Raw genomic sequence first — 24,471 nt, 5'->3', positions numbered from 1 at the left:
ATAAATAAACAGGATATACTATAATATAAATAATAATCAGTAAAATAAATAATAATTCACTAAAATCAGTGCAATAATAATTCAGATTTAAAAATATATAAATCTAACTTAAGGTTAATTTTATGCTTATTTTGCGTTAATATGGCAGTCATCTTGGACTACACTGCCACCTAGTGACAAACACAGCATCATGCTGAAAAAGAAAACTTTTTTTAAGTGCCAATGCCATTGCAAAAATTCTATACTAGCAGTCAGATTAATGCACTTCCAACAGTGAAAATGTCCAACAATGGGTCATGCCTAGGAGGTGACACTCAATGTAAAATAAAACAGCTTTTATTAGATTGCTGATATGAGTGGACAGATATTTGGTTTGGGGACATAATTTTAGTTAAAGCACTATTCATTCCTTCATGTATAAAACTTCTAATTACTGCAAAAAGATTGAGTGAATGCACCTTTACGTTGTTTGAGAGGGGTGCAATGTACTGTATAGGATTGCAACAATGAATAGGAATCACACCTAGTTCAGTCTGGATGTTGTCAGGAACTCCTGTTATTGTCTTTCTTCTTTGCACCCTCTTGGGTCTTCGTATTATGGTATCAGTGTTTGCTGCAGAGCGACGGAAACTGGCCTGAAGGTCAAAGTTCTCACCTAAAGATGTAAAAACAGAGAAAACCAGTGTTTATTAATGGCATGCCTCATGCTGAGACAGAGACACTACATTGCAGTTAGGGATGCACGCAATATCATCAAATAAAAAGCAAGATATATCTACAAATAATACAGACAGATTTCTTTTAATTCATCGGTTTTTGATATATGTGTGTCAGTATTGGCTCATTTTCCCTATTTTTACATTTAAATTACCTTTGCTGTCATCTTATGCGCACTCTTATAATTTAATAACACTGTTAATCTTTAGCACATCTCAAATGAATATTCATTTTACTTATTATAACATGAAAAGGATTATTGGCACGAGTTTTAATATTCGTGCATCCCTAATTATAGTTGAAATTGTAGCTGAAAAGAACTGAAATAATTATAGGAACCCACTTAAATTCTTATTATCCCACTGTCCAGAATAACTGTTTACTGAAAAGATATGTGATTAACAACAGAATAGTTAAGGCCACTACACTAAAAACTTCAAGATTATTAGAAGTGATATTTCATGATTTAACAATGGATGTACCTGTAATGTTGATGGGAATGATATCAGTGGCCACCGACTGGGCCTGTAGTCTCATCTTCTCCTCAGGAGTGGGCAAAGGTAAACAGCTGGTCCAGCTTCTCTGGATGTCCATGCCATGTTCCAGCAGAGGGGTCTGAGGCGGCATCGAGTACACAAGTTTCTCCTCTTCATTAGATGACTCTGAAGCCTGAACACAACACAAACAGACTGATTTAATGAGGTCAGGCTTCAGTGAATGATAGCCTAGCCAAATCCCTGTGATAGGTATTGTCTGATATTTGGTCATTTCTATTGTTAATTCAGTTAAGTGCTTTCCAAAAAGAGCAAAGTAAAAAAGACTCTCGGAGTGCATTTCCCTCCAGTAACGTCGGGTGACTGAAATATTTCTCTGAGCAATAAGCCCAGGGGAGCCCTGAATGGAGGAGAGCTACTCTCTAAATTATTCATGCTAATTTGAGATCAGTGTTACAGTCACATGTATTCAACCATAATGTGTCTCGATACTCTTTTATTTTATTTATTTATTTTTGATTTTTTTGGCAAAGAGACAACATTGACTCTTTTGTCCTGCTTTGCATAACCAGTTCTTATAAATTTGCAAGACTGCTTGAGGGAAATACACAATCTAATTATGTATTAATGTCTAATTTGTGTAATCTACCATACTCAATGTCTTTGAGGTGAAAACACGCTCACGGCGGGTGACTAGCACTAGTAGGTTGCGTATGAAGATGCTATGAGGACTTGTTAGGAACTGAAGCCACCTTTCACAAAGCACAGTGCTACCACTGACTAGCAGAGCGGTACCTTTCTTTTCCAAGATCTCAAATGACAGCAGAGAGAGAGGCAAGACTGTGATAGACAGTCTAAGACTTTAAACCGCTTGGTGAGAGGAAAGAAAAATTGAAAATAAAAGAACAAAACAACATCAAGTGAAATGAGACATTACTTTTATCTAGGATTACAGAATTTGGAATAAATATTTTCTAGTTCTACTCAATGATTGTAGTGCTGGACTACACTGCTAGCATGCAAACAGCTACTAGGGGGCAGTGCAAAACAAGTGACCCAAATCAAGTCTTCACGTTGAGTATTTAGGAAAAAACTGGGCCTTTGTCTGTTTCATGCACATGAGTATACATTAGTTCTCATTATAATACAATATAACATTTAATCAATTCTTGGACTACATAATTAAAAGCCATTTTCAGGACAGAATTGTGGCGATAAAATGGTGAAATTGATTATAAATGGCATGACATATTGCATAGCCAAACAAAATAAAGTTGTTTTTCTAGCAGCAGCGTGCATGCTAATGTAAAGGGAAGGACTGTGTTTAAATTTGTGTTTAAGGTTAGATTTACCTTCTTTTTCTTCTCTGCCTTCTCCTCATCCAGGTGCACATTTTCACAAAGGCTGGTTGCAGAGAAGGCAGGGCTTTGGGAGTAGTGCTGGGAACTGCGGAATCCATCTTTCCTGAGCTTGTCACACTCTGGAGAGGTAAGCATAACCATCCAATCATTAACAATTTGTAGTGTTAATGAGTATGTAAAGACTATTAAACAGATCACAGGCCTATAGCAAGAATTTAAACCACAATTCATGCTACATTGTTGTGCACAGGCAGCTCAAACAAATATTTTATTAATCAAAGAGGCAATAAAATCAAATATTTATTTATTTCTTTCAGACAAAAATCGCCCTGTGGAGAACTAAATGAAGCAATAAAAGTAAAATGTATTTCTTAGAAAAAACAGCTGCAGTGCACATGTTCTGTAAGTGGAAGGACTACTCATCAACAGAATTTAAATAAATGAAATGCATAACTGTTTTTGAGAACAAATGAGAATGATTAAGGTATTTTTATCCAGCGCAGAATGCATCCCGATAAGCACACTGCAAAGAAGAGATTTCACATAAAGGCTGGTGACTCTTGTATCACACTCAGCAAATTACTGAACAACTGCAGAGCCACAGTGTCCTTTTGCCCTCAGTGCAGAGAGGGCAATTACAAAATGATAGACAGTGAGCTTATGCTCTAGTAGTGAAAGAATGATAGAACAATAGAACGATAGAACGATAGATAGATAGATAGATAGATAGATAGATAGATAGATAGATTTCTGTCACTAAGAGCTCCAGCCAAATAAAAGATTAAGTCCTACGGTAAAAACAGGCACTAGAGTTCAGCCTGAATATGTCAGAACTGACTGTTGGGTTATGGATGGCCTGCAGAGTGGGGGTCTCCACCTCCACCTAATGCCACTGACATATCCATTTATTTCTGCTGATCACCTCCTGGCACCTTCATAATGAGTGCCTGCTGAGAAACACTATTAGCTATTCTCTCTCTCCCTTTCTTGCTCTCTCTCTTCTGTCTTTATGCAGAGCTCAATGCAATCACTAATCTTCCTGCAGTAGCTCATGATAAGACATGGCACCTTATCCAGCGTAGCTTGCAGTTTGCACAAAATGTCTCAGCTGGTTACTGTCTTAAAATCTATAAAATGTAAGCAAAGCAAAGCATTCGCTTTCTGTATTTTCACTTAAGAAGGCCTAGTGAGAGAAACGTATTTCTTCAGGATATAAACTGATACTGATACTTTTTTCATGGCAAACAAATCCCATTTCAGGTACTACATACTGTAAATAAATATGAATTCAATGTAAAACTCTCTGTTAAACATAAGAATGAGAGTAGACATTAGAGAGTAGTAATTGTTAATTAAAAAAATTAAAATAAAATGTTTGGCACAAATGGCATTTATAGTCCGTATCTCATATTTCCTTAATGTCTTGTACCTTTGATGGTGTAAAACATGGTGTCACGTGGATGGGAATATGCATGGAAATGATATGCAGATGAGGTTATGCATAGTAAAACTAGGCGTTGTAAGCTCCATATATGGTGATTTCGGGGAGGAGTCTAGGTGGAGATGCACGTACGCACAATCTTCCCCTAACTGGGATTTATAAAGGGATTTTTGCGCAGGTTCCGGCGTACAAAATCAGGCTTTTGTGCCTACGTACACTTTTAGGATGAAATCTATGGAGAGTTTTATAAATGAGGCCCCAGGTGACACAAACCTGCAATGTCAGCAAGCCTGCAAACAACATATAATGCAAGTAGGAACAGCTTGGCCTGCATTCTTAATGTATATTAATATGTCTCACACACATGCTGGACAGAGGCAAGAGGTTAATTTAGATTACATGAATTATAAAGCACATCACTTAACCCAGAAATAAACTGTGTTTCTCATGCTGCGTATTATGAGAAGCACATTATTATAGTATATAGGAGTGTTGGTATGTTTTAGGAGGCTTATAATATTACTTCACAACGTGCTAATCAGTAAAAACTCTATTGGAGTCAATAATTATAATTAGCTGTGCATTTTGAGCTGCGATTAGTGAGTAGAGGCTAATACAAGTTAATATGCTAGTAGCTCAAAGAGTGATGGACAGACAAAGAGTGAAAGAGAGAGAGTATAATCCTTAAGAGGACTTAACTTCAAACCTTTCACTTTACCTCTCACTTCTCATCTTACTGCAGGCAACATGGACAAAAACACAGTTTAGTGCCCATAACAATTACTTCATGTTTCTAAAAGCAGCTTCGTCTACCATCTAAGAAGGGGTTAAAGGAATAGGTCAGGCAAAAATGTATATTCCTTCATAATTTATTCACTTTTAAGTCAATACAAACTGGTATGACTTTCTTCTGTCATATGAACATCTAACAAAACATCTCATTTTGTATCATCTTCATTGTAAGGAAGAATGTTTTACAGGTTTGGAATGACATGAGGGTGAAGGTAAAAATGGATGATAGTAACTGATTGTTGCAAGGTTACAAATCAGTTATCAAAACCTGTATTGTCAATAAAAATTGACTGTTGTACAGCTGCAGTGCCTGCAGTCAACTCTTAATTGCCGCATTGTGATTCATAGAGTGAGAGGAAAAACATTCAGAAGCTGTGATGTGGGTGGTTGATGAATGCAAATTAGATTAATATATATATATTTAATTCAGAATTATAACAAACAGACAGACAACAGCCATGACCCTGCCAAAGCTCACTGGGAAAAAGGGGAAAACAAACATTTGGTGTGCCACCTGCTGCCCCCGCTGGAGCCAAGTCAGCTCACAAACACGCACCAGTACATTAGCATTCCAGAGCACCTCAGAGGACTAGTTATTTAGGCAATAGCAAGGTCAAATGAGAGAATTTAAGAAGAGTCATGAAAGTAAAATGTATCTGGTTTCCAGATACAAAGGGAAGTGATGTTGTTCACTGGTATAGGATAATATACCCAAGTGCAGCAGAAGGTCAAATGATGAGGACATCTGCCATTAGGCTCTACTGAAGCGGGTTCAGGAAGCAATTTAAAAATCCCTGTGGAGAGTGTATTGATACAAGGTAACATGAACCAGAAAACAGGCAAAGATACAAAACTTTCAAAAAAAGATTCAGAAACATAGAGAGTGTAAAGTCAATGAGAAACATTCACAATCCATTTTACTTCCATTATGTGAAATATATTTAAGTGCAACTAATGGACACAGACATTAAGTGCTAATGGATATGGTGGTACTTAATGGAATAATTTGGTTTAATGGCTCATATTTTAAACCACTATGTCAAACATCTCTCCAAAATCATGGAGAGGACATGCATTTGTTTACAGTATATTAGAGACAATTTGTGGTCTGTGCTCCTGTGCAATAAGTTTTTGCAGTGAGATTGCATTTGAAAGTGGACCGGCCAACCCTTTAGCCTGTACTTGGATGCTGAGGGTCATTTTCACCTTTGAAAACATTTCAATATATCCCTAATAATGCTTCTTTTGTATTGTATTGCTACTATTGTCAAAATCTTTATTAAGATAACATTTAATGGCAATAAGATTTTGCAGATTTTTTAAATCCTATATTAGAGTAGTCTAAAACACTGCTTTTCATTGTGATGCATAATTTGGTATGTTTATTATTAACACACTTGATTCAGATCATCAGCTCATTACAGTTCAGTTAATGCTAGGTACACAATACAGGATTTTAGGCCCGATTATTTACCTGCCAACATGTTTTTCTGGAGATCACCGACAAAAGCCCAAAATCTGAGGCAAATGTGCTCCTTCACGTGAGTGAAGATTGCATAGTGTGAATTATCATCGTTGCCTATGCCTTAGACATATTTAGCAGGCTTAATATCTGGACCTGTCTGCAATTCAAAGTCTTGCATTATGAAATGTGTTTTGCCTGGAAATGACATTGCAACAACCTACAGTTCAGCCAATGGGAGAGCAAGATACAGGGCAATTCTGCTCATGTGTGATCTTATGTCATTTAATGTACAGTATCACTTCTCGTGCATATATTTTGTAAATGAGACATAGTTGTTGGGGATTCCTCCTAGTGAAATATGACCCCAAGTCATTGATCCGTCATGTAATGTGCAAACAGCAAATTTATGATACCCAAAACAGTCGTGATCTGACAACACTGAAAATCGGGTAGTGTATTGGCGGCATAAGGAAAGTAGATTCAGAAGTCATTTCAGAGGCAGATAACATTTTGGTCAAAGATGATACTACTTTAGAAAAACCTGCACTATGCAACTAGTAAATTAACAGGTGCAGATTATTATATGTAGTGATGAATACAACAGTGTCAGTAGTCCAAATTGACCTCTGAGGTCTAGAGTTGAAGCAGGGTTATAACATTTGTGTCAAAATGCTCTGCTTCATTACAGGGTAAAATGGTTGTGCAAGAGAACTTTCTGCACAGTGGTAATGTTATCTTCATTACAATGGTCAACGGTCTGTAACAGAGAAGTCACATTCTTCTGCAGGGCATTTTGTACTTGCAGATTATACGTGAAGCAATTATGCTGAATCTTATCTTCTAATGAATCACTGCTTCTACTGCTGAGATTATATTTTGCATTTAGAAAAGAAAAAAAAGGGGGGAGGGGATTACTGTAGTTTTTGTCTCTGACCTCTGAGGACTGTTTTCAGGTTGACTTTGGCCTGATGGTGAAGGTCCTCGACGCAGGCTGGTCTGGATCCTGGCAGGAAGACATTCTCCTGTTGGTGCCAGGGGGCTGTGTAGTGCACCGACCACTTGCTCTCCTCATCTAGACTGGACACCGCTATAAGAAACAAGGACACATTAAAATTCAACATGTTTAAAGGATGAAGGTCAGTGGTTTGTATAAAAGCGCACTGCAACTACTTAGATTGCTGAAAATACACGTCTTTTCAATGGAAAAGCCTGAATAAAATTGTCTTTTAGAACTATTTAGGGGTGCAAATAGTTCTACCTGGCTGATAATAGTGATATTTTTTTAATTCATCGTCATTTAACACTCAAAGTTAAACTTTAAAATACTTAATACATTAGTAAGTCTCAAAATGAAAATTCTATCTTCAGATTTTCAATTATAATGATGCCTACTTGTAGCATTCATTTTTATTTATTTAAATACTTAACATAAAATAGTACAAAATGATAATGTTAGCCATAACAACAAATTAATTATTGGCTTATCAGTATGAGCCAGAATTTTAAAATTAGTTTTTATACTCAATCCAGATGTCAGCAGGAGGATATATAATTCAGACAGAAAGAAAACCTTTGCCTTTGGCTGCAGCCGCTAGGCACATGAGATTTGGGAGCTGCAGTCATGTGCAGTCTCTTAGGCTCCCTCAGAGAGAACACATGAAAAACTGCATGAGGGGCCGGGCCAATCAAACACTTCTGCACCACTGCGTCTAAAGACACTGGAGACATGCTTGTCTCTGGCTGGTGCCTTGACAACCCAGATTAAACGATCAATTATGCCAAGGCCCTCCGGGTAAGATTAACCAGGTCAGTCTTATCAATGCATTTTTCCATACAAAAAGTATGTCATTGATTATAGATTATTCACAATAATAGTTTCCTCAAGTGCAAGAGGTCATGCGAGAGTACTAGGTCATGAGCTCAAAACACATGAAGGTAGAATTCACTAGTCCAACAAAATGTCAATGACTCTGTTGGAATATACTCTAAGGCTAATTCAAATGTGTAAACAAGTACAGTATATGTGTAATCTTAATTAAATGTACATTTACAACATTCATCAATATTGTTATTGATAGTCATGTATATAATATTCTACCTTTGTCTCATACCAAACCAGCAGTTCATATAAGTAAAAAATCATATTGATATTATTATAATTAATATAAACTAAATAAGATTAAAATATTTGTATTTAATTGAATTGAAATATAATCAGAGAATGTGTATGCTTCATATATATATATATATATATATATATATATATATATATATATATACTTCAATTTTCAATTTAATTATAATTTATAATTATAGATTTGACTTAATGAATATAATAAATGTATTAATTATATATATATATATATATATATATATATATATATATATATATATATATATATATATATATATATATATATATATATATATATATATGTGTGTGTATGTATGTATGTATGTATATATATATATATATATATATATATATATATATATATACTGTAACATTTGGTGAACACTCAAGGTAGAATATATTAAAAATGAACAAAACAGGGCACAATACAAAAAATCACTCAAAGTTGCAGAACAAGGTCACTATAAGGAGTCCAATGCCCTGCTATAAAAAGAAACTCGCAAACAAATGTAGCACAGCGCTTCGAATCAGATACATGCAACTCACAGCAGCACTGATGAATAACCCCACACCCCAAACTACTTCAGTCTACTTGACCTTGAGATGCACGTGTGATAAGATAAACCAAAACCAATACTGTACATGATAAAATGAGCTTACCCTTCTTTTTGAAGTACTTAATGACAGATTTAAGAGTGGTCGAGATGAACACCATTGTGACGGGTGATCGATCCCCTGAGAGATATGCGCAAAAGGATGTATTAGTCCACCATCAGAGCGAGTGAGTGTGAGGAAGAGAAAGGGGGGAAAAATCCGCCACTACCCATACGACACTCTCTCTTTACTCATTTTACGCTGACTGGCACAGCATGCAACACTCCCCCTCCTCTTCTACCTCTCTCTCTCTTTCTCTCACACACATTTGCCCACCCCAGAGGATATTCAGTTGCTGTTTGAGTTGTACTCTCTCTCTCTGCATCCGCCTTCCTCTGCTCATCAATTGTGTGTCTCTCCTCCCCTCGTGTCTCTAGCTATAGTGCATGTCTCTCTGTCGCATTGCATAGGTTTAAGTCTCTCTCACCTTGCCTTTACTGCTGTGGAGGTATAACCAACTTGGATCCGTGCCATACACTATGGATCACTGACAATCAGCCTATTGTGTTTCTCTACACCGCTGCAGCTCCTGCCACTCCTCCTTTCACTCTGTCCTTTTTCTTTTGAGCTGGGGGGCCCAAGACGAGTTTGAAAAGGATTCTAGGGCATTCAGCAGAGATTAAGGTGGTGGTCACCCACCCAACTCCTATTTAGGGGCTCATTGCTGCAGTATTTCTTTAGTGTTAAAGCAAGTGTAAGTTTCTTTCTCCTCCTTGCTCCATTTTTTTTCTTTCTAATGAACCGTGAACGGCCACTCAGCATTTTCACACGTGAGGTTGGTCAGAACTGCATTTGGATTCAGTGCACATGACTCACACCTGTGGGTTTGCGACATTAAGTAGACATTAAGTATTCAAACCTTCAAGTTGGGTTTCTTGAGCAAAGGACAATTAGACCTGGTATTTACCAAGCATGGTGTGCCAATCAGCAGTGCTGTAATTTAGAGCCCTCTGTTCATCATAGCACACTCAGATGACACACAGATGGCCATGATGCATTGACACTGATCCAACGTGGCTACCATCATATAGAGCGTGACGACCACTCAGTGGCACAGCAAATGTCTCTCCCTGTTTTTTGCACTATATGAATAAGAATTGGCTACAAAAATCTGAAGTATGCTGTAACAGTTTGTAAGAGTGATTTTACAACAGTGGTAAAAATGTTAATTGCCCTTTTCCCACTAATAAACTGATTTGGTAGTTCTCCCTTGTGTCAAATTCAATTTGAATGAATTTGAATAAATATTGTGCAACATTATTTGTTATTTATTATTGCAGCTTTGTGTTCATCTGTAGCGTAAGGAATTTTATGATTCTGGTTTTGATTCCTCTCACAAATTCTAGTTGTTGAAAATGGTGTATTTAAAGTCATAATGAGACATCTGAGCAAAACAGATCATCAAAAAATTGAATTGGTTGATTGGATGGAGGCAGATCTAAATACAAGCTTGTCGAAAGGGTTTAGGGTTTAAGCAGGCTAAATGATTGGAGAAGTCTGGCATACATCACCAGGGAGAAGTCTGTTGTTTCACCAGAAGTTTGAGTTATGACACAGAGTTGACTGTGAGTTAATGCACAGATGAATTAACATCAATTTCATTTTCGTGCTGATTTTTTTTAATGACCCTTCAGTCTTTTAGAGGCACCATAAATTCAATCAAGTTATTGATCTCAACTACATAATAAACAGTACAAAATAACTAAAACTCTTAACAAAACTAAAAAAAAAGTCTTAATGTAATGTGCTGTAGATAAGCCAGTTTAAACATTCAAGTGTATGAAGAGGCTAAACAGAACTCAATTCGGTACTCGCGCACTATTATTTGTGGCATTTGTGCAAACACAGAATTGATTCATCTTTCGAGTCTTCTTGCACTTGAATGGGCTCATACACAAAAAATTATCTCACAATACCCGTCTCTGCAAAGATTCTCTTAAATAGTCGGTTATGTCTTAAGTGAACGTAAACAGTGAAGAAAGAAATTGCATGTGTATAATTTTATTGAATCTGTGCTTCTGGTCTTAAAGGAACAGCAGCCTATACCTGCTGCTCTCTGTCAATGATGTAAATAACAAACAACAAAACACAACTTTAAAAAAAGATTAATCTATATTCACTGTGCAGTGTTGTTTTACACTTAATTATTACATTTATGTGCTTGAAAACAAATTTTAGACCTTGCATTATTTGTGGCTTTGCTATTTTTTTACTTGCAATTTGTTTATTTGTCCTTATTTTATTACCGACGCTTCACTTGTCTTTAATAATGTTTGACCTTTATTAGTTATGCTAGTAGTTTTTGCTGTGGTATCGAAAAAGTACTTAAATGTTCTTTAAATAATTTTTAAAAATCCAAAAAAGGTCCGATCTGTGACTCAAAACCTGTAATATGATTTGAACCATGAGATTTGTGATTCGTTGCACCCCTACTCTCTTGACTTGTTATTTGAAACAAAAATATATTCACTGAAGTTTTTGATCATGCTGATTTATCCACAGTTCAGATGAAATCTCGGTTATTCAGGCTAGTTAAATTCATTTTGGGCCACCAAAATCTGAAGAATGCCTGCCTGAAGGGCTACCAGGGATTTTAACATTTTGCAAGCCCTGATTTGGCTCCAATATTTAAAAAAAAACTAAAAAACAAGACATCTCTGTTCCTTACACGGTAGCTACTGCTTCTAGATCCACTTTGCTTGTTTTTTTCCTGGTTGATGTTGTGTATTCCATTGGCTTACCCTGGCTCAGCTAAAGGGCACCCTCATAATGAGGTACAGCCCCCTAAAATGCTAAAAACGTTCTGTCTGACTGATCGTGTTTAGTGGTTTCCAGCACTACCAGTCCACACAATGTGTATATGAGTATGTGTACCTCCTCCCCATGTCCCAGACAAGACATTAACTGAAGAAGACAAACTTGTCCATGTAAAGCAGCTGGAGGGTCAACAAAAATGCCCATTAAACACTAGCCTGAGATGAACAACAGCTAAATTAATATACCTCACAAAACGCAATATTGTTTTTCACTCACTGTATACCCAAAAAACATATGGCAAATTGCATACCTATAGAAGAAACAACTCTTAATGACTTGCATCGATATACAAACCATGGGCCAGTTGGGATTTTAATGCTGCATTCGTGCTGATACAATAGAAATGAATAGGACCATAATGAGACAGAATGGGGATTGTGAACAAAACTCCAGCAGTGTGTGGACTCCCTCAAAGACGTCTCAGCTATTGTGTGTCGCTGTGTGAAAATGCCAGACAGACAGAAAAACGTAGTATACCACAAAAGACAGGAAGGAAAAGGAAGAAAGCACTTGAACTTTAATGAGGAATGGGTTTGTAGACAGGCTTTGCTCTGTATGTATAATATATAAGCTACAAAAAACTAGTTCAAATGTGCGTCATTTTTTAATTAAAAATTTTTTTTTTGAAGTGGCAGTCCTGGCTGCCAATTGGTGCCCAAATGAAAGATAAGAAAAACACAACATTTTACATATTGGTGCATCCCTATTTAAAATCCATTTGCTGCATGATACTTTTGCATATGTGTTTTTGGTTTTGCATATGAAGATAAGCAGAGCAATATCCTCATTATTTTTAAGTCAGAAAGATTTCATTAGCAATAACTATTAAATCTTGAATCTGAATTTTCCATCTTGATGTTTATTCCGCTTTCCTCTGATTAAACAGCCTTAATAAATGCAAATAAATATTCACTGCAATCACTCTCATATTCATATATTCATAAGAGAGATAATAGTAGTTGAAAAGGTTAGGATGTTCTATCACCTTTAATCAAAGCAGTCATCACACTGAGAACATTCCCTTCATAGTGAGCAAAAACATGGCTGATTAGAGAGAATCCAAAAAAGAGTCCCCTAGCAACAGAATAAGAAAGAGAGGGTACTTCAGTGAGTGAGCGAGTCACGTGAGGCCAGCCCACACCTGCACAACAGCCCTTATCATTCGTCCTGCATGCTACGGTTCACACAATGGACCCACTCAGTCCAGTGTCCGCAGTCACCAGGTTAACAACCTCTGCCCATATATCGCTGGTGAAAACAAACATGCAGGACAACTGGACAGAATTACAAATATAAATCAAAGGAGCAGCCAATATGTATTGATCACAATGTAATGCTACCCACAGATTATATTGTAATCCAGATACTTCCTGAAACAGATTTTAAGAATGAGCTATCACTGCATGATGTCATCTAGTGTCATGTTACGATGCACAGATGGACATAATAGAAAAAAAAAAACAATAGTAAAGAAAAAATATACCATAATTCCCACTTGTTATAAGCAACTGACAGACTAGCGAGCATTAATGACACGGCACCCAATCATGCGGTTTATTGAGATGTGTACTATTACTATATATAAACATTCTTAAATCAAAATACATTTACTTGAGAAGCAAAATGACTTAAGATATTAGGTCTTGTTTTTTTAAATGAAGTTAAGTATTATCTGTGGGGTCAGAAAAATAATCGTGTTTTCCCTTTGAATTAAGTTTATTTTTCCGACCTCAGTGGCAGATTTTTTTCAAGCATAAACTCAATTAAATTTGCTAGATTTTTCAGAAAACAAAACTTGATATCTTAAGTCATTTTGCTTCTAAATGTATCTTAAATGTAAATGTATCTTGATTTAAGAATGTTCAGACATTTCTAATGGAAAACAAAATAAAATACTAAGTAAGAAAGACTTTTTTGGGGCAGTGTAGGGACAAGAATAGCATACTAAATTGAGTGCAGGCCCTTTTACCCTAAACCAGAATCAGCTGTCTAGTTGCTTAAAAATAGCCTAATCAAATACGGCTGTCATGAATAAAATGAAAGGTGAAAATGAATGAACAGTGTCTATTCGAGGAATTACATTTAGATTCGCTCACACTGCATCAGATTGCTTTTTATGCATTGTTTTTGCAGCATTGAGCCTTATAACCAATGACACACATTTCCGTTGAGCTTAGGAATGCAACGGCCAATCAGTGGCATTCAGTTTGGCAGCACTGTAAACTCCCGAGTCGATGAGTGTGCACGCTCACTGATTGATTTCTTTGTACTCGTGAAACCATGCTGTGCAAATACAAAGTAAATAAAGATTCATTTTGTAGCTTCAGTGATTATAACGGGAGTTTTTGCGTAACTTGCGCTAGACTAGACTAATGTTTTGGACTGACCAATTTTTGTCTGTGAAGCCAGAGCCAGAATATGTGACGAGCTGTTAAAACACACTTTTTTTTTAATGTATTCTATTAATCGACATTAATAAACATTATTGCAATATCAGTGTCACGATCCTCTGGAGCAAGGGAACGAGGAGACAAGGGAATCTTTCCAATACATAGACTTTTATTCATCCAATACTTCAAACATAGGAATCGCAGGAGACACAGAACACAGGAAGACAATTAACAGCAGACATCAGACTCAGGGAACACAGGGCTTATAAACAGGAGTAAACTAGATGATTAATAACACACAGCTGGGGACTAATAACCTAATGAACCTAAACGAGGATAGGAACAAACCAAATATGGGCACGAGAGGAGGGGAAACACAAGACACAGGAAGACAGGACTGACATTACTCCCCCCTCCCGGAAGGCACATCCCGCGACTTGCAACATCCAACAGGGAGGGGAGGTGGTCGCTCTGAAATTAGAAGTAGTTTCAGGCTGGGATTCAGGGGGAGCGGACTCTTGGGGGCGCTCTGGAAGAGCGGGCTCCGGGGGGCGCTCTGGAAGCGCGGAGCTGGACGGAAACAGCGGGGACGACTGAGAGCTGGACGGGACCAGCGGAGACAAAGGAGGGCTCTTGCGACGAGCAGGCACTGGAGGGCACTTGCGAGGAGCGGGCACTGGAGGGTGCTCGGGAGGTGCGGGAACAGCAATAGCGCTTTCGAGGGGCTGGCACAGGCCTGGGGGTAGTCGCGACCGGCGGGCTTGCCATACTCTCTGCCGGCAGGCTCGCCATACTCTCTACTCTCTTTGGCCGCGAACGACGGCGGGCTTGCGTGGGCCGCGGACGGCGGCATAGATTTCCCCGCGGACGGCAGGCTTGGGAGAGCCGCAGACGGCGCCAGACTTGCGTTGGCCGCGGACGGCGGGCTTGGGAGAGCCGTGGACGGCGGCGTAGAATTCCCCACGGACGGCGGGCTTGGGAGAACCGTGGATGGCGGCGGGCTTGGGTGAGGATCGGGCGGCGGGCTGGTTCTGGCTCGGGGCAGGACAGTCTCCAGACACCGGAGGATCCCTTCCCTCCATCTTAGTCCTGTGGTGTCTGGGAGGTCCACAGGATGATGGAAATTGACCCCGTGCCAGAAAAGCGAGAGGATGGTGGCGTCGTTGAGAGCCGTTGCCGCGACGAGCCCGCAGAACTCCCAGACAAACTCCTCGAAGGGGAGATCTCTGCGGCCCAGGGCAATGATGCAACCAGGAACAACAAAAAACTCACAAAACGGAGAAAACAAAACAGGGGAAAACAGCGTAGTGGTAACTGTTTTGGTCTGCCGTTCTGTCACGATCCTCTGGAGCAAGGGAACGAGGAGACAAGGGAATCTTTCCAATACGTAGACTTTTATTCATCCAATACTTCAGACATAGGAATCGCAGGAGACATGGAACACAGGAAGACAATTGTAACGAGTGGGGCGGGGCCGAGAGCCGTGGGAACGGAGCGAGGCCGGTGGAGCTAATGATAATGAGCGACACCTGCGCCACTCATATCCAGAGTCCCAGGAGCCATCACAGGAGCAGAACCATCCACCAAAGAGGTCCAGTACCATCGCATGGTACCGCGAGGGAGAGCCTGTCAGCTGGTTGAGGACCGAGCAGCAGTGTGTCCGGGAACCGGACCGAGAATTTATTTATTTTTTCCTCCCCTCTCTCGTCTCTGTCTCTCCTCATTCTTCCATCTCCTTTTCTCTCGCCTCGTCTGTCCTTACCCCCAGGTACGCCGCGGCCGCCGTGATCGGCTCCCCCCAGAGAGGGGGGAAGGGGGGAGTAGAGCGCAGTCTTGGGAGTACCCCCACGGCCTGTGAGGGGTGATGGGGGTATGTAACAAGTGGGGCGGGGCCGAGAGCCATGGGAACGGAGCGAGGCCGGTGGAGCTAATGATAATGAGCGACACCTGCGCCACTCACCGGTCTCGAGTCCCACGAAGGAGATCCGGAAGGATAAAAGGAGGAGCAACGACAGTGCAAGACGAGAGAGGACCAGGCCTGGACTTTGATTTGTGTTTTGTGTGCGGCAGTCGTCCGTGAGGGGCTGCTGCTTTACTTTTATGTTTGGTTATTTTATTAAAACCTTGTTTAAATGTTCGCCGGTTCCCGCATAGCAATGCTCTCCCGCCTCCTTCTTCTACGAACTGTGTTACAACAATTAACAGCAGACATCAGACTCAGGGAACGCAGGGCTTATAAACAGGAGTAAATTAGATGATTAATAGCACACGACTGGGGACTAATAACCTAATGAACCTAAACGAGGACAGGAACAAACCAAATATGGGCACAAGAGGAGGGGAAACACAAGACACGGGAAGACAGGACTGACAATCAGGAGCAATAATCGACAATAACAATTTTTGTCATATTATTGCAGCCCTGTTAGCTTCTGTTTTTAAATGTATAATTCAGATACAATTTTAAACAGTCAGTTGTTATTGGCAACAGTTTAAAGTATTCTGATTGATTGAAGTACAATATCTCACAGAAGTACCTCACATTTTTGTAAATATTTTATTATATCTTTTCATGTGACAACAGTGAAGAAATTACACTTTGCTACAATGTGAAGTAGTGAGTGTACAGCTTGTATAACAGTGTAAATTTGCTGTCTCCTCAAAATAACACACAGCCATTAATGTCTAAACTGCTGGCCACAAAAGTGAGTACACCCCTAAGTGAAAATGTCCAAATTGGGCCCAAAGTGTCAATATTTTGTGTGGCCACCATTATTTTCCAGCACTGCCTTAACCCTCTTGGGCATGGAGTTCACCAGAGCTTCACAGGTTGCCACTGGAGTCCTCTTCCACTCCTCCATGACGACATCACGGAGCTGGTGGATGTTAGAGACCTTGCGCTCCTCCACCTTCCGTTTGAGGATGTCCCACAGATGCTCAATAGGGTTTAGGTCTGGAGACATGCTTGGCCAGTCCATCACCTTTACCCTCAGCTTCTTTAGCAAGGCAGTGGTCATCTTGGAGGTGTGTTTGGGGTCATTATTATGTTGGAATACTGCCCTGCGGCCCAGTCCCCGAAGGGAGGGGATCATGCTCTGCTTCAGTATGTCACATTACATGTTGGCATTCATGGTTCCCTCAATGAACTGTAGCTCCCCAGTGCCGGCAGCACTCATCCAGCCCCAGACCATGACACTCCCACCACAATGCTTGACTGTAGGCAAGACACACTTGCCTTTTTTACTCCTCACCTGGTTGCCGCCACACACGCTTGACACCATCTGAACCAAATAAGTTTATCTTGGTCTCATCAGACCACAGGACATGGTTCCAGTAATCCATGTCCTTAGTCTGCTTGTCTTCAGTAAACTGTTTGCGGGCTGTCTTGTGCATCATCTTTAGAAGAGGCTTCCTTCTGGGACGACAGCCTTGCAGACCAATTTGATGCAGTGTGCGGCGTATGATCTAAGCACTGACAGGCCGACCCCCCACCCCTTTCAACCTCTGCAGCAATACTGGCAGCACTCATACATCTATTTCCCAAACACAACCTCTGGATATGACGCTGAGCATGTGCACTCAACTTCTTTGGTCGACCATGGCGAGGCCTGTTCTGAGTGGCACCTGTCCTGTTAAACCGCTGTATGGTCTTGGCCACCGTGCTGCAGCTCAGTTTCAGGGTCTTGGCAATCTTCTTATAGCCTACACCATCTTTATGTAGAGCAACAATTCTTTTTTTCCGATCCTCAGAAAAGAGTTCTTTGCCATGAGGTGCCATGTTGAACTTCCAGTGACCAGTTTGAGAGAGTGAGAGCGATAACACCAAATTTAACAAACTGAGATACTGTATTTGGTTAAATGTAAGTATTTGACATTTAAGACATTAAGGTTGTGATTAAAATTACCCTCACAAATGTAAAAAGTGCCCCTTAATGGAAAAGTACATTTTCTGACCCTGCTAGCAACACCCTTGCAACCAGAGCAACTTAGTAGCTGCATAGCAATGCTCTGAAAACCATTCAGAACACCTTAGCAAGTGCATAGCAACAGCCATGTTGTTACTAAGGCAACATAGCACTCAGGCAACTCAAGTGTATTTTACTATTTAAAGTGCATTCTCCTCGGAAAGGCTTTTACAGTACATTTAAATTTACAGTTTTTCCTGTAAACTGTAAAATATCTGATATATTTAAACTTGTTGTGAACATTCAAGTTGCTACATTGCTTCATAAACAGCCTGTAGTTAGGCTAATGGACTATATTACTTGGCGGAAAAAGCCATTATCATCAATAATAAATTTCTGCCATTTCATGAATGCAATAAGTCTTCTAAGGCAGTGTAACAAACAGTCTCTCTTAACTTCTTGCTTTATAACTGGGTGGGTGACTATTTATGACCATCAAAATAAAGATAATAAGACAATACTGTTGACTACTAGAATTAATGATAATTACTAAGTACACAGCAATAAAATCACAACATTAAAAAGACTGTATGGTAAGATTGAGCTTGCATGGACATGAAATAAACATGGATATGCAAGAGAATCTGAGTCTGCATGAGGCTGGAGCCCTTTCTCTGCTTATTACACACAACAAAAGCCCTTGTGCCTGACTCTTACATGACCTGGCTATGGTTACTAGGGTAGCTGTGTTTGAATTTGGTGATAATCCATCAAGGGCTCTACATCTTGGCTCAGTTCTAAATCAACAAGACCCACACACAATATTGCCTGAGTGGAGCATGTGAAGAGGAACTGCTGATTTTCAAGGGCACTTGATGTGCAAATGCTTCTTCGTTTCAATTGAAAGCTTCATGTGAACTGACTTGCAGATTCAAACATTTTCTGTGTTGGTAAAGAAGACGATGTTATGTGTCATCTACTGAACTAAGCAAAGATGGTTTCTGTGATTTTTGATAGCAAGAAGGTCAGCATCACCTCAGCCACTGCAGAGCCACAGGTTCAGCTCTAGCTGTAAGCCAGTGAGATTAGGACATTGGCTCAGAATATGAAGAAAGCTATTGTGTCAGCACAAAGCAGACCAGCTCTAATAAATGCCTAACTACACACACACACACACCATGCACATAAACACCTTCACCTATATTCAAGCAAGCCAGACTGGTCATTCTCTCATATTTTTGTATGGATGCACTTTATATCAGATACTTGATTGGATAGAGTTGTTTTTTCATGGTTGCTAGGGCACTCTAGGTGGTTTCTAAGGTGTTGCTATGTTGTTGTTAGGGTATTCTGGGAGATTGCCAGGGTGTTGCTATTACAGTGTTTTGAATGATTTCATTTTAAGCATATGAAGCTTTGCACTCCGTAACAATATGATATGTTCTGAGCAATATCATCAAAAAATCTATTTAACCACAGCTTGCGTGTTTTGAATTTTTAAAGTTACATTTAATAGTACATTTACAGCTTAGACTGAGTCAGTAAGATTTTTTGTAAATAAATGAATTCTTTAATTCAATGCAATGTTTGAACATTTGGATATTTTTCTAAACACAAACAAAACTTCAGTAACTTAATTTTATTTATGTTTATGTTTAATTTTATTTAACGTTTTCACATTTCTTTTGCTATTTTAGAACAATTTTATCATGTGTCCTTACCAGGACACACAAAGGTAGATTGGTATATTCATCACTTTAGATAGACATTGCATTTTCTTTCTGTGATTCACAAATGAACAATATCTCTCCCTTTCACTGGAGAACAGTAAGGAGGAACAGACATTCAGATTTCTAAGTGTGGAGCATTAAAATATCACTCGAGTCCCACCCAGACACAGGCCTGATAAATAATAAAGCAGCTAGCCACTCTACTTTGTCTGCTCAGACATATGTGGCATATTGATCTGTAACATGTCTGTCCCAGCATAGGCTCCAAAGTGTGCCAATATCTGTGTCAGAAACTGGGCCAGTTCCAGCACAATGAGAAATACGATCCCCTATAGCATCTCCTGAGCTCATATTGGGATTTGGGATGGTATTTTTACAACCTGGCATAAAGAAACACTCTTCTATTCTTATCTTATTGAGTACCGAGTATGGTCATGTTAATGTATGTTTTACAAAATTGCAATATGTATTGCATAAATTTTTGTGCCGTAAAAGAGTTGTAGATACCATGTGTGCAGACACGAGAGACAACTGTGTTTGGACTTATTCCCAGACATTCCAGACTGATCAACATCTTAATATGAGATGTTTTGCTTTTGAAGTAATTTTATAGAAATTAAACACACTTCTCAGTTAGACTTCAAACAAGTTTTTTGACTTAACTAACCATCACTGGTTCGTTTTATGAATTATGTGTGTGTGTAAAAGCTGTTTTCAACACTGATAATAACAATAAATGTTTCTTGAGCCCAAAATCAGCATATTAGAATGATTTCTGAAAGATCACGTGGCACTAAAGACTGGAGTAATGGCTGCTGAAATCCATCACAGGAATAAATGAAAATTGAAATTGTATTAAAATAGAAAACTGTCATTTTAAATTGTAATTTCATAATATTTTTTACTGTATTATGTGGTGAGCATAAGATATTTATTTTTAAAAACAATACAACAGTCTTACCAATTAGAAAGTTTTGAACGGGATGTTAATTATTTAATTTATTTTATTTTTATTTTTATTTTTTAGCTTGACAGCCTCAGTTTCCATTCACTTTGTTGTATGGAAGAGATCATGAACAATCTGCTAAACTTCTCCATTTGTCTTCCACAGAAGAAAGTAAGTCATACATTTTTGGCACAACATGAGGGCGAGTAAATGATGACAGAATTTTTATTTTTGGGTGAACTGGGGTCCGAGTTCTCTCAGATACCGTCAGAAAAAAATATTTAACATTCAAACTGAAAATAAATAATGAATCTGCAATGTAAAAGAATGGTGCCATCTTGTGGCACTACATAGTATCTCAGCATTTCATAAACTGACACTGGAGAGGGGAAGGGAAGGGAAGGTCTCTTGGGAATTTCATGATGACAAAAACATTTTAACACTAGGAAGTGCAGTTCAATGCCCCATTGTAGTGACATTCATAGAGAAAGAGGTGTACATGTTTGTGAGTGCTTCTCTGAGCAGCTGTGTGTAGCACAAAGCCTATTTGAAAGTAATTACATTAATTAGACCGCATTAGAAGTGTTTACCACACCGTATGGACTGTAGGCCACCTCGCTAAATAAGTATTGCGCTACTGTCCAGCACGTCTGAAGAGAAGCTGAATCCAAATGACTGCATACAAACACAATTACGAACCATTATTATAATATTAGGACAGTTTATTTTATAATAAATATTTACAATGATATTTGGTATAGTTTTTCTTGCTTTTGAATGGTGTGAATGCCACAAGTTTGTGTAAAACCTTAAGATCATGTTCTCCAGCATGATTTGAGAATTATCCAAAGAGAATCAAGAACTGAATTTTGATGCGAGTGGACTGTAGGTCAATATGTTTTTTTGTTTTTTTTCCAGAGACATCTGTCTGCACATCTGATGTAAGTGAAGGGAGCAGCTTGCCTGGTGGATGGGATGAGATTTTAACATAGCCCTAAGAAATCAGCAATGTCGTCTGCCAAGAACTTGAGGCTTAGTCAGCATTACACACTCTACAATCTTTCAGTGTAAAGTCCAAACTAAAACTTTGCTCTAAACAAGCGTGTGTTAAGACTGCATATGAAAAAGGATTAATATTACATGCAATATGTACACATTTAGTTCTGGATTTAACTTCAGATGCAGTGTGTTTAATCTGAGCAAACTGTCCCAGTGGCTTCTGGAAAATCAGATTGGTTTATAACAACATATTACGACTGCAGAACAGTTTGTAAATTCATTTTTTACAATTTGCAGATATAAAAGTAAAAATGACAAAATTACTAAAATATAAAAAGAAAATCTAATTTAAATAAAACTGTCCTGATTCATGAACAAATCATTCTTTTGAGTCAGATTGCTTTGACTTTTCTGGTGCTTTTTTAAGGTTTTAGTCCCCATTCCTTGTAATCATCTGGAAAACAGGGGTCAGTATGTTATTCAACATATTTACTTTTCTATTCCACAGAAGAAAGAAAGTCTTACAGGTTTGGAATGACATCAGAGTAAGAAATTATGACAAATTTGAAGTTTACTGTGAAATATCCTTTTAAAGACAGCTAAAACCTAACATTCCTGTATTCTCTTTATGGAGCAGATTATCAAGAAATCTCTCTTTAGTTCAGAAACACTTACTGCTATTGTGTATCTCCGCACTAGGCTTGTCATGGCCTGCCTCCTTCCAGACTTCAAACTGGGCAACACATTAAACTATACTTTAATCATCGCTCTTCTACTTTTCGCCATCAAAAACTTGTCAAAACCTATCAAGGGTCTATCTCTGAAGTTTTAACACCTGCTAATACCACTGGCCATTCTTTGTTATGCCAACAGAAAATATAAAGTGAGAGAATTAATCTATCTTTGAGCACCAGCTTTTGCACTTAAGCTACAAAACAAATATTCTTCTGTTGAACAAGAGCAAACTAGATTTGAAGCGCTACCTTTCCAGTCTTGGCAGGATGGACTGAAGGTGTAGTTGGGGCGGCCCTGCAGTGGGACGCCCTTTCGAGCTGGTGGTCCTGCCCAGGATTTGGGCGCCCATAGTGCATCTTGCTGCTGATGTATTTTGGAGGTGAGGAGTCTGCGGCGAAGGCTGCCCTCCGTCTTGGGCTGGAGGTGTAGTTTGCGAGTATAAAGAGGAAGAAGTTCATCTTCGTCCTCATAGTAAGTCCTATTCCAGCATTTCCCAGCTGGTTCGGTAGAGAGGCAGTCTACGTATGCAATCATCCTGTGCTTGACAGAAGTATCTCAACTTCAGTCCAGGTTGGGATGTTCAACCACAGTTTCCCACATCCACCCTTATCCTTTTTATCTCCACAGAGCCAAGACAACTAGGCGTCCAGAGAAAGCTCCACAAACATTAGATACTAGCCAGAGTTGGACAATATTCTTCAAGAAAAATCTGGGTTCTCCATAGACAAAAAGGTCAAACAAGAATCAGTGAAAACACATCTAGTATGTTGTTGTTCTCTCACTAACTACCTAAAGCTTTAGACTGAGGGAATATGCAAGTTAGCCTGCTTGTCTAATCTGTAAACCAGGATTATCCCTTCACATCCAAGTGCTGCTGAAGGCAGGCTTTGCACTACAGATGGTCACCTGGGAAAAGGTGAAAAATAACACTGAACTAAAGGTGGTACAATTAAAATGCTTACAAAATTTTTTTTAAATGGGAGATTGTCCAAGACAATATTTTACACAAAGCGTCTTATTTTTTATTTGATTTTATTGTTAGTCTATATTTTATGCATTTGTCCAATAATTCTATTAATCCTTTTTAAAATATATATATATTTTTTTAATAAAATGCATAAAATCAAGTTGAACTTTTTGATGGAGGTTGGTATAAAATGTATCAATATATTAATTTAATTAAAAAAAATAATAATAATAAATAAATTTTGAAAATAATATTTTTTGAAAACAATCTCACTAAATGCAATTAAATTTGTGTTGCAACCCCTGGTAGTGGGTAACTACAGCACCCTTTGCACTCTTTGTGTTACAATCAGTCTAACATATCTTCTTAAACCATCTCGAGTCACTTACACAGCTGTTTGTGACCATAAGAAGAGTAGAAACTAAGAATTAGAGGGAGAGAAATACGATATGACCAACAGATAGTAGGACAGAAAGAGTATTGTACTCAGTTATCTCCAGCAAATGTAACTGTCTAAGTCCAGATAATGTGTTGAGCCTCAGGATGCGTAAATCTGGGGCTGGAAAGAGATCCCTCACCCAAATAGATCAACAACACACTCCTAAATTGTATTTCAGCACTTTATGTTTGCATAGACAAGCTGGATATAATATAATCGTCCATTTCATCGTGATCAGATCTGATTAAACTCCATCCGGGGTCTAATCCAAACCCTTGAGCTCAATTCTTTGGATGACCGCCAACGGCAGGAACTGGTCCAGATGAGAATTCCAGCAACCAGAAGCTGTCCTGCCAAGAGCTTAAACTTACATACAACCACCCTGGCCCAAAGAGAGCTTTTCACAGAAATACTATCATGTCCACATAAATCTATGCTTATCATTTAACATGCCTGGCAGCAAGTGTTGAATGTATGTCCGTTCT

At 38.8% G+C, this 24,471-nt stretch overlaps 1 protein-coding gene and 1 long non-coding RNA gene across 5 annotated transcripts in view; one reads left to right on the top strand and one right to left on the bottom strand.

Annotated features, from left to right (window-relative positions):
- Positions 1-22,747, top strand: part of LOC131522664 (uncharacterized) — a 28,694-nt gene extending 5,947 nt beyond the window's left edge. Inside the window, exons 2-4 of the long non-coding RNA XR_009266597.1 lie at positions 2,597-2,699; positions 7,224-7,406; positions 21,765-22,747. This is a non-coding gene — a long non-coding RNA (uncharacterized LOC131522664). The remainder of the gene's footprint in view (positions 1-2,596; positions 2,700-7,223; positions 7,407-21,764) is intronic.
- Positions 1-24,471, bottom strand: part of nhsl1a (NHS-like 1a) — a 52,652-nt gene that overhangs the window by 7,588 nt on the left and 20,593 nt on the right. For 3 of the 4 annotated variants that reach the window (XM_058748288.1, XM_058748289.1, XM_058748291.1), the window contains exons 2-5: positions 7,205-7,357; positions 2,564-2,691; positions 1,200-1,386; positions 524-655 (exon numbers count right to left, since the gene is read on the bottom strand). In XM_058748288.1, coding sequence (XP_058604271.1) covers positions 524-655; positions 1,200-1,386; positions 2,564-2,691; positions 7,205-7,357 — 600 coding nt within the window. Of the gene's footprint in view, positions 1-523; positions 656-1,199; positions 1,387-2,563; positions 2,692-7,204; positions 7,358-9,064; positions 11,610-24,471 lie in introns of those variants that run through there. The other variant, XM_058748290.1, reaches the window with a different exon arrangement.

The sequence above is a fragment of the Onychostoma macrolepis genome, chromosome 17, assembly GCF_012432095.1.
Source record: "Onychostoma macrolepis isolate SWU-2019 chromosome 17, ASM1243209v1, whole genome shotgun sequence".
In the NCBI taxonomy this organism is placed as follows: Eukaryota; Metazoa; Chordata; class Actinopteri; order Cypriniformes; family Cyprinidae; genus Onychostoma; species Onychostoma macrolepis.
This window is presented reverse-complemented; position numbering and strand designations above follow the sequence as displayed.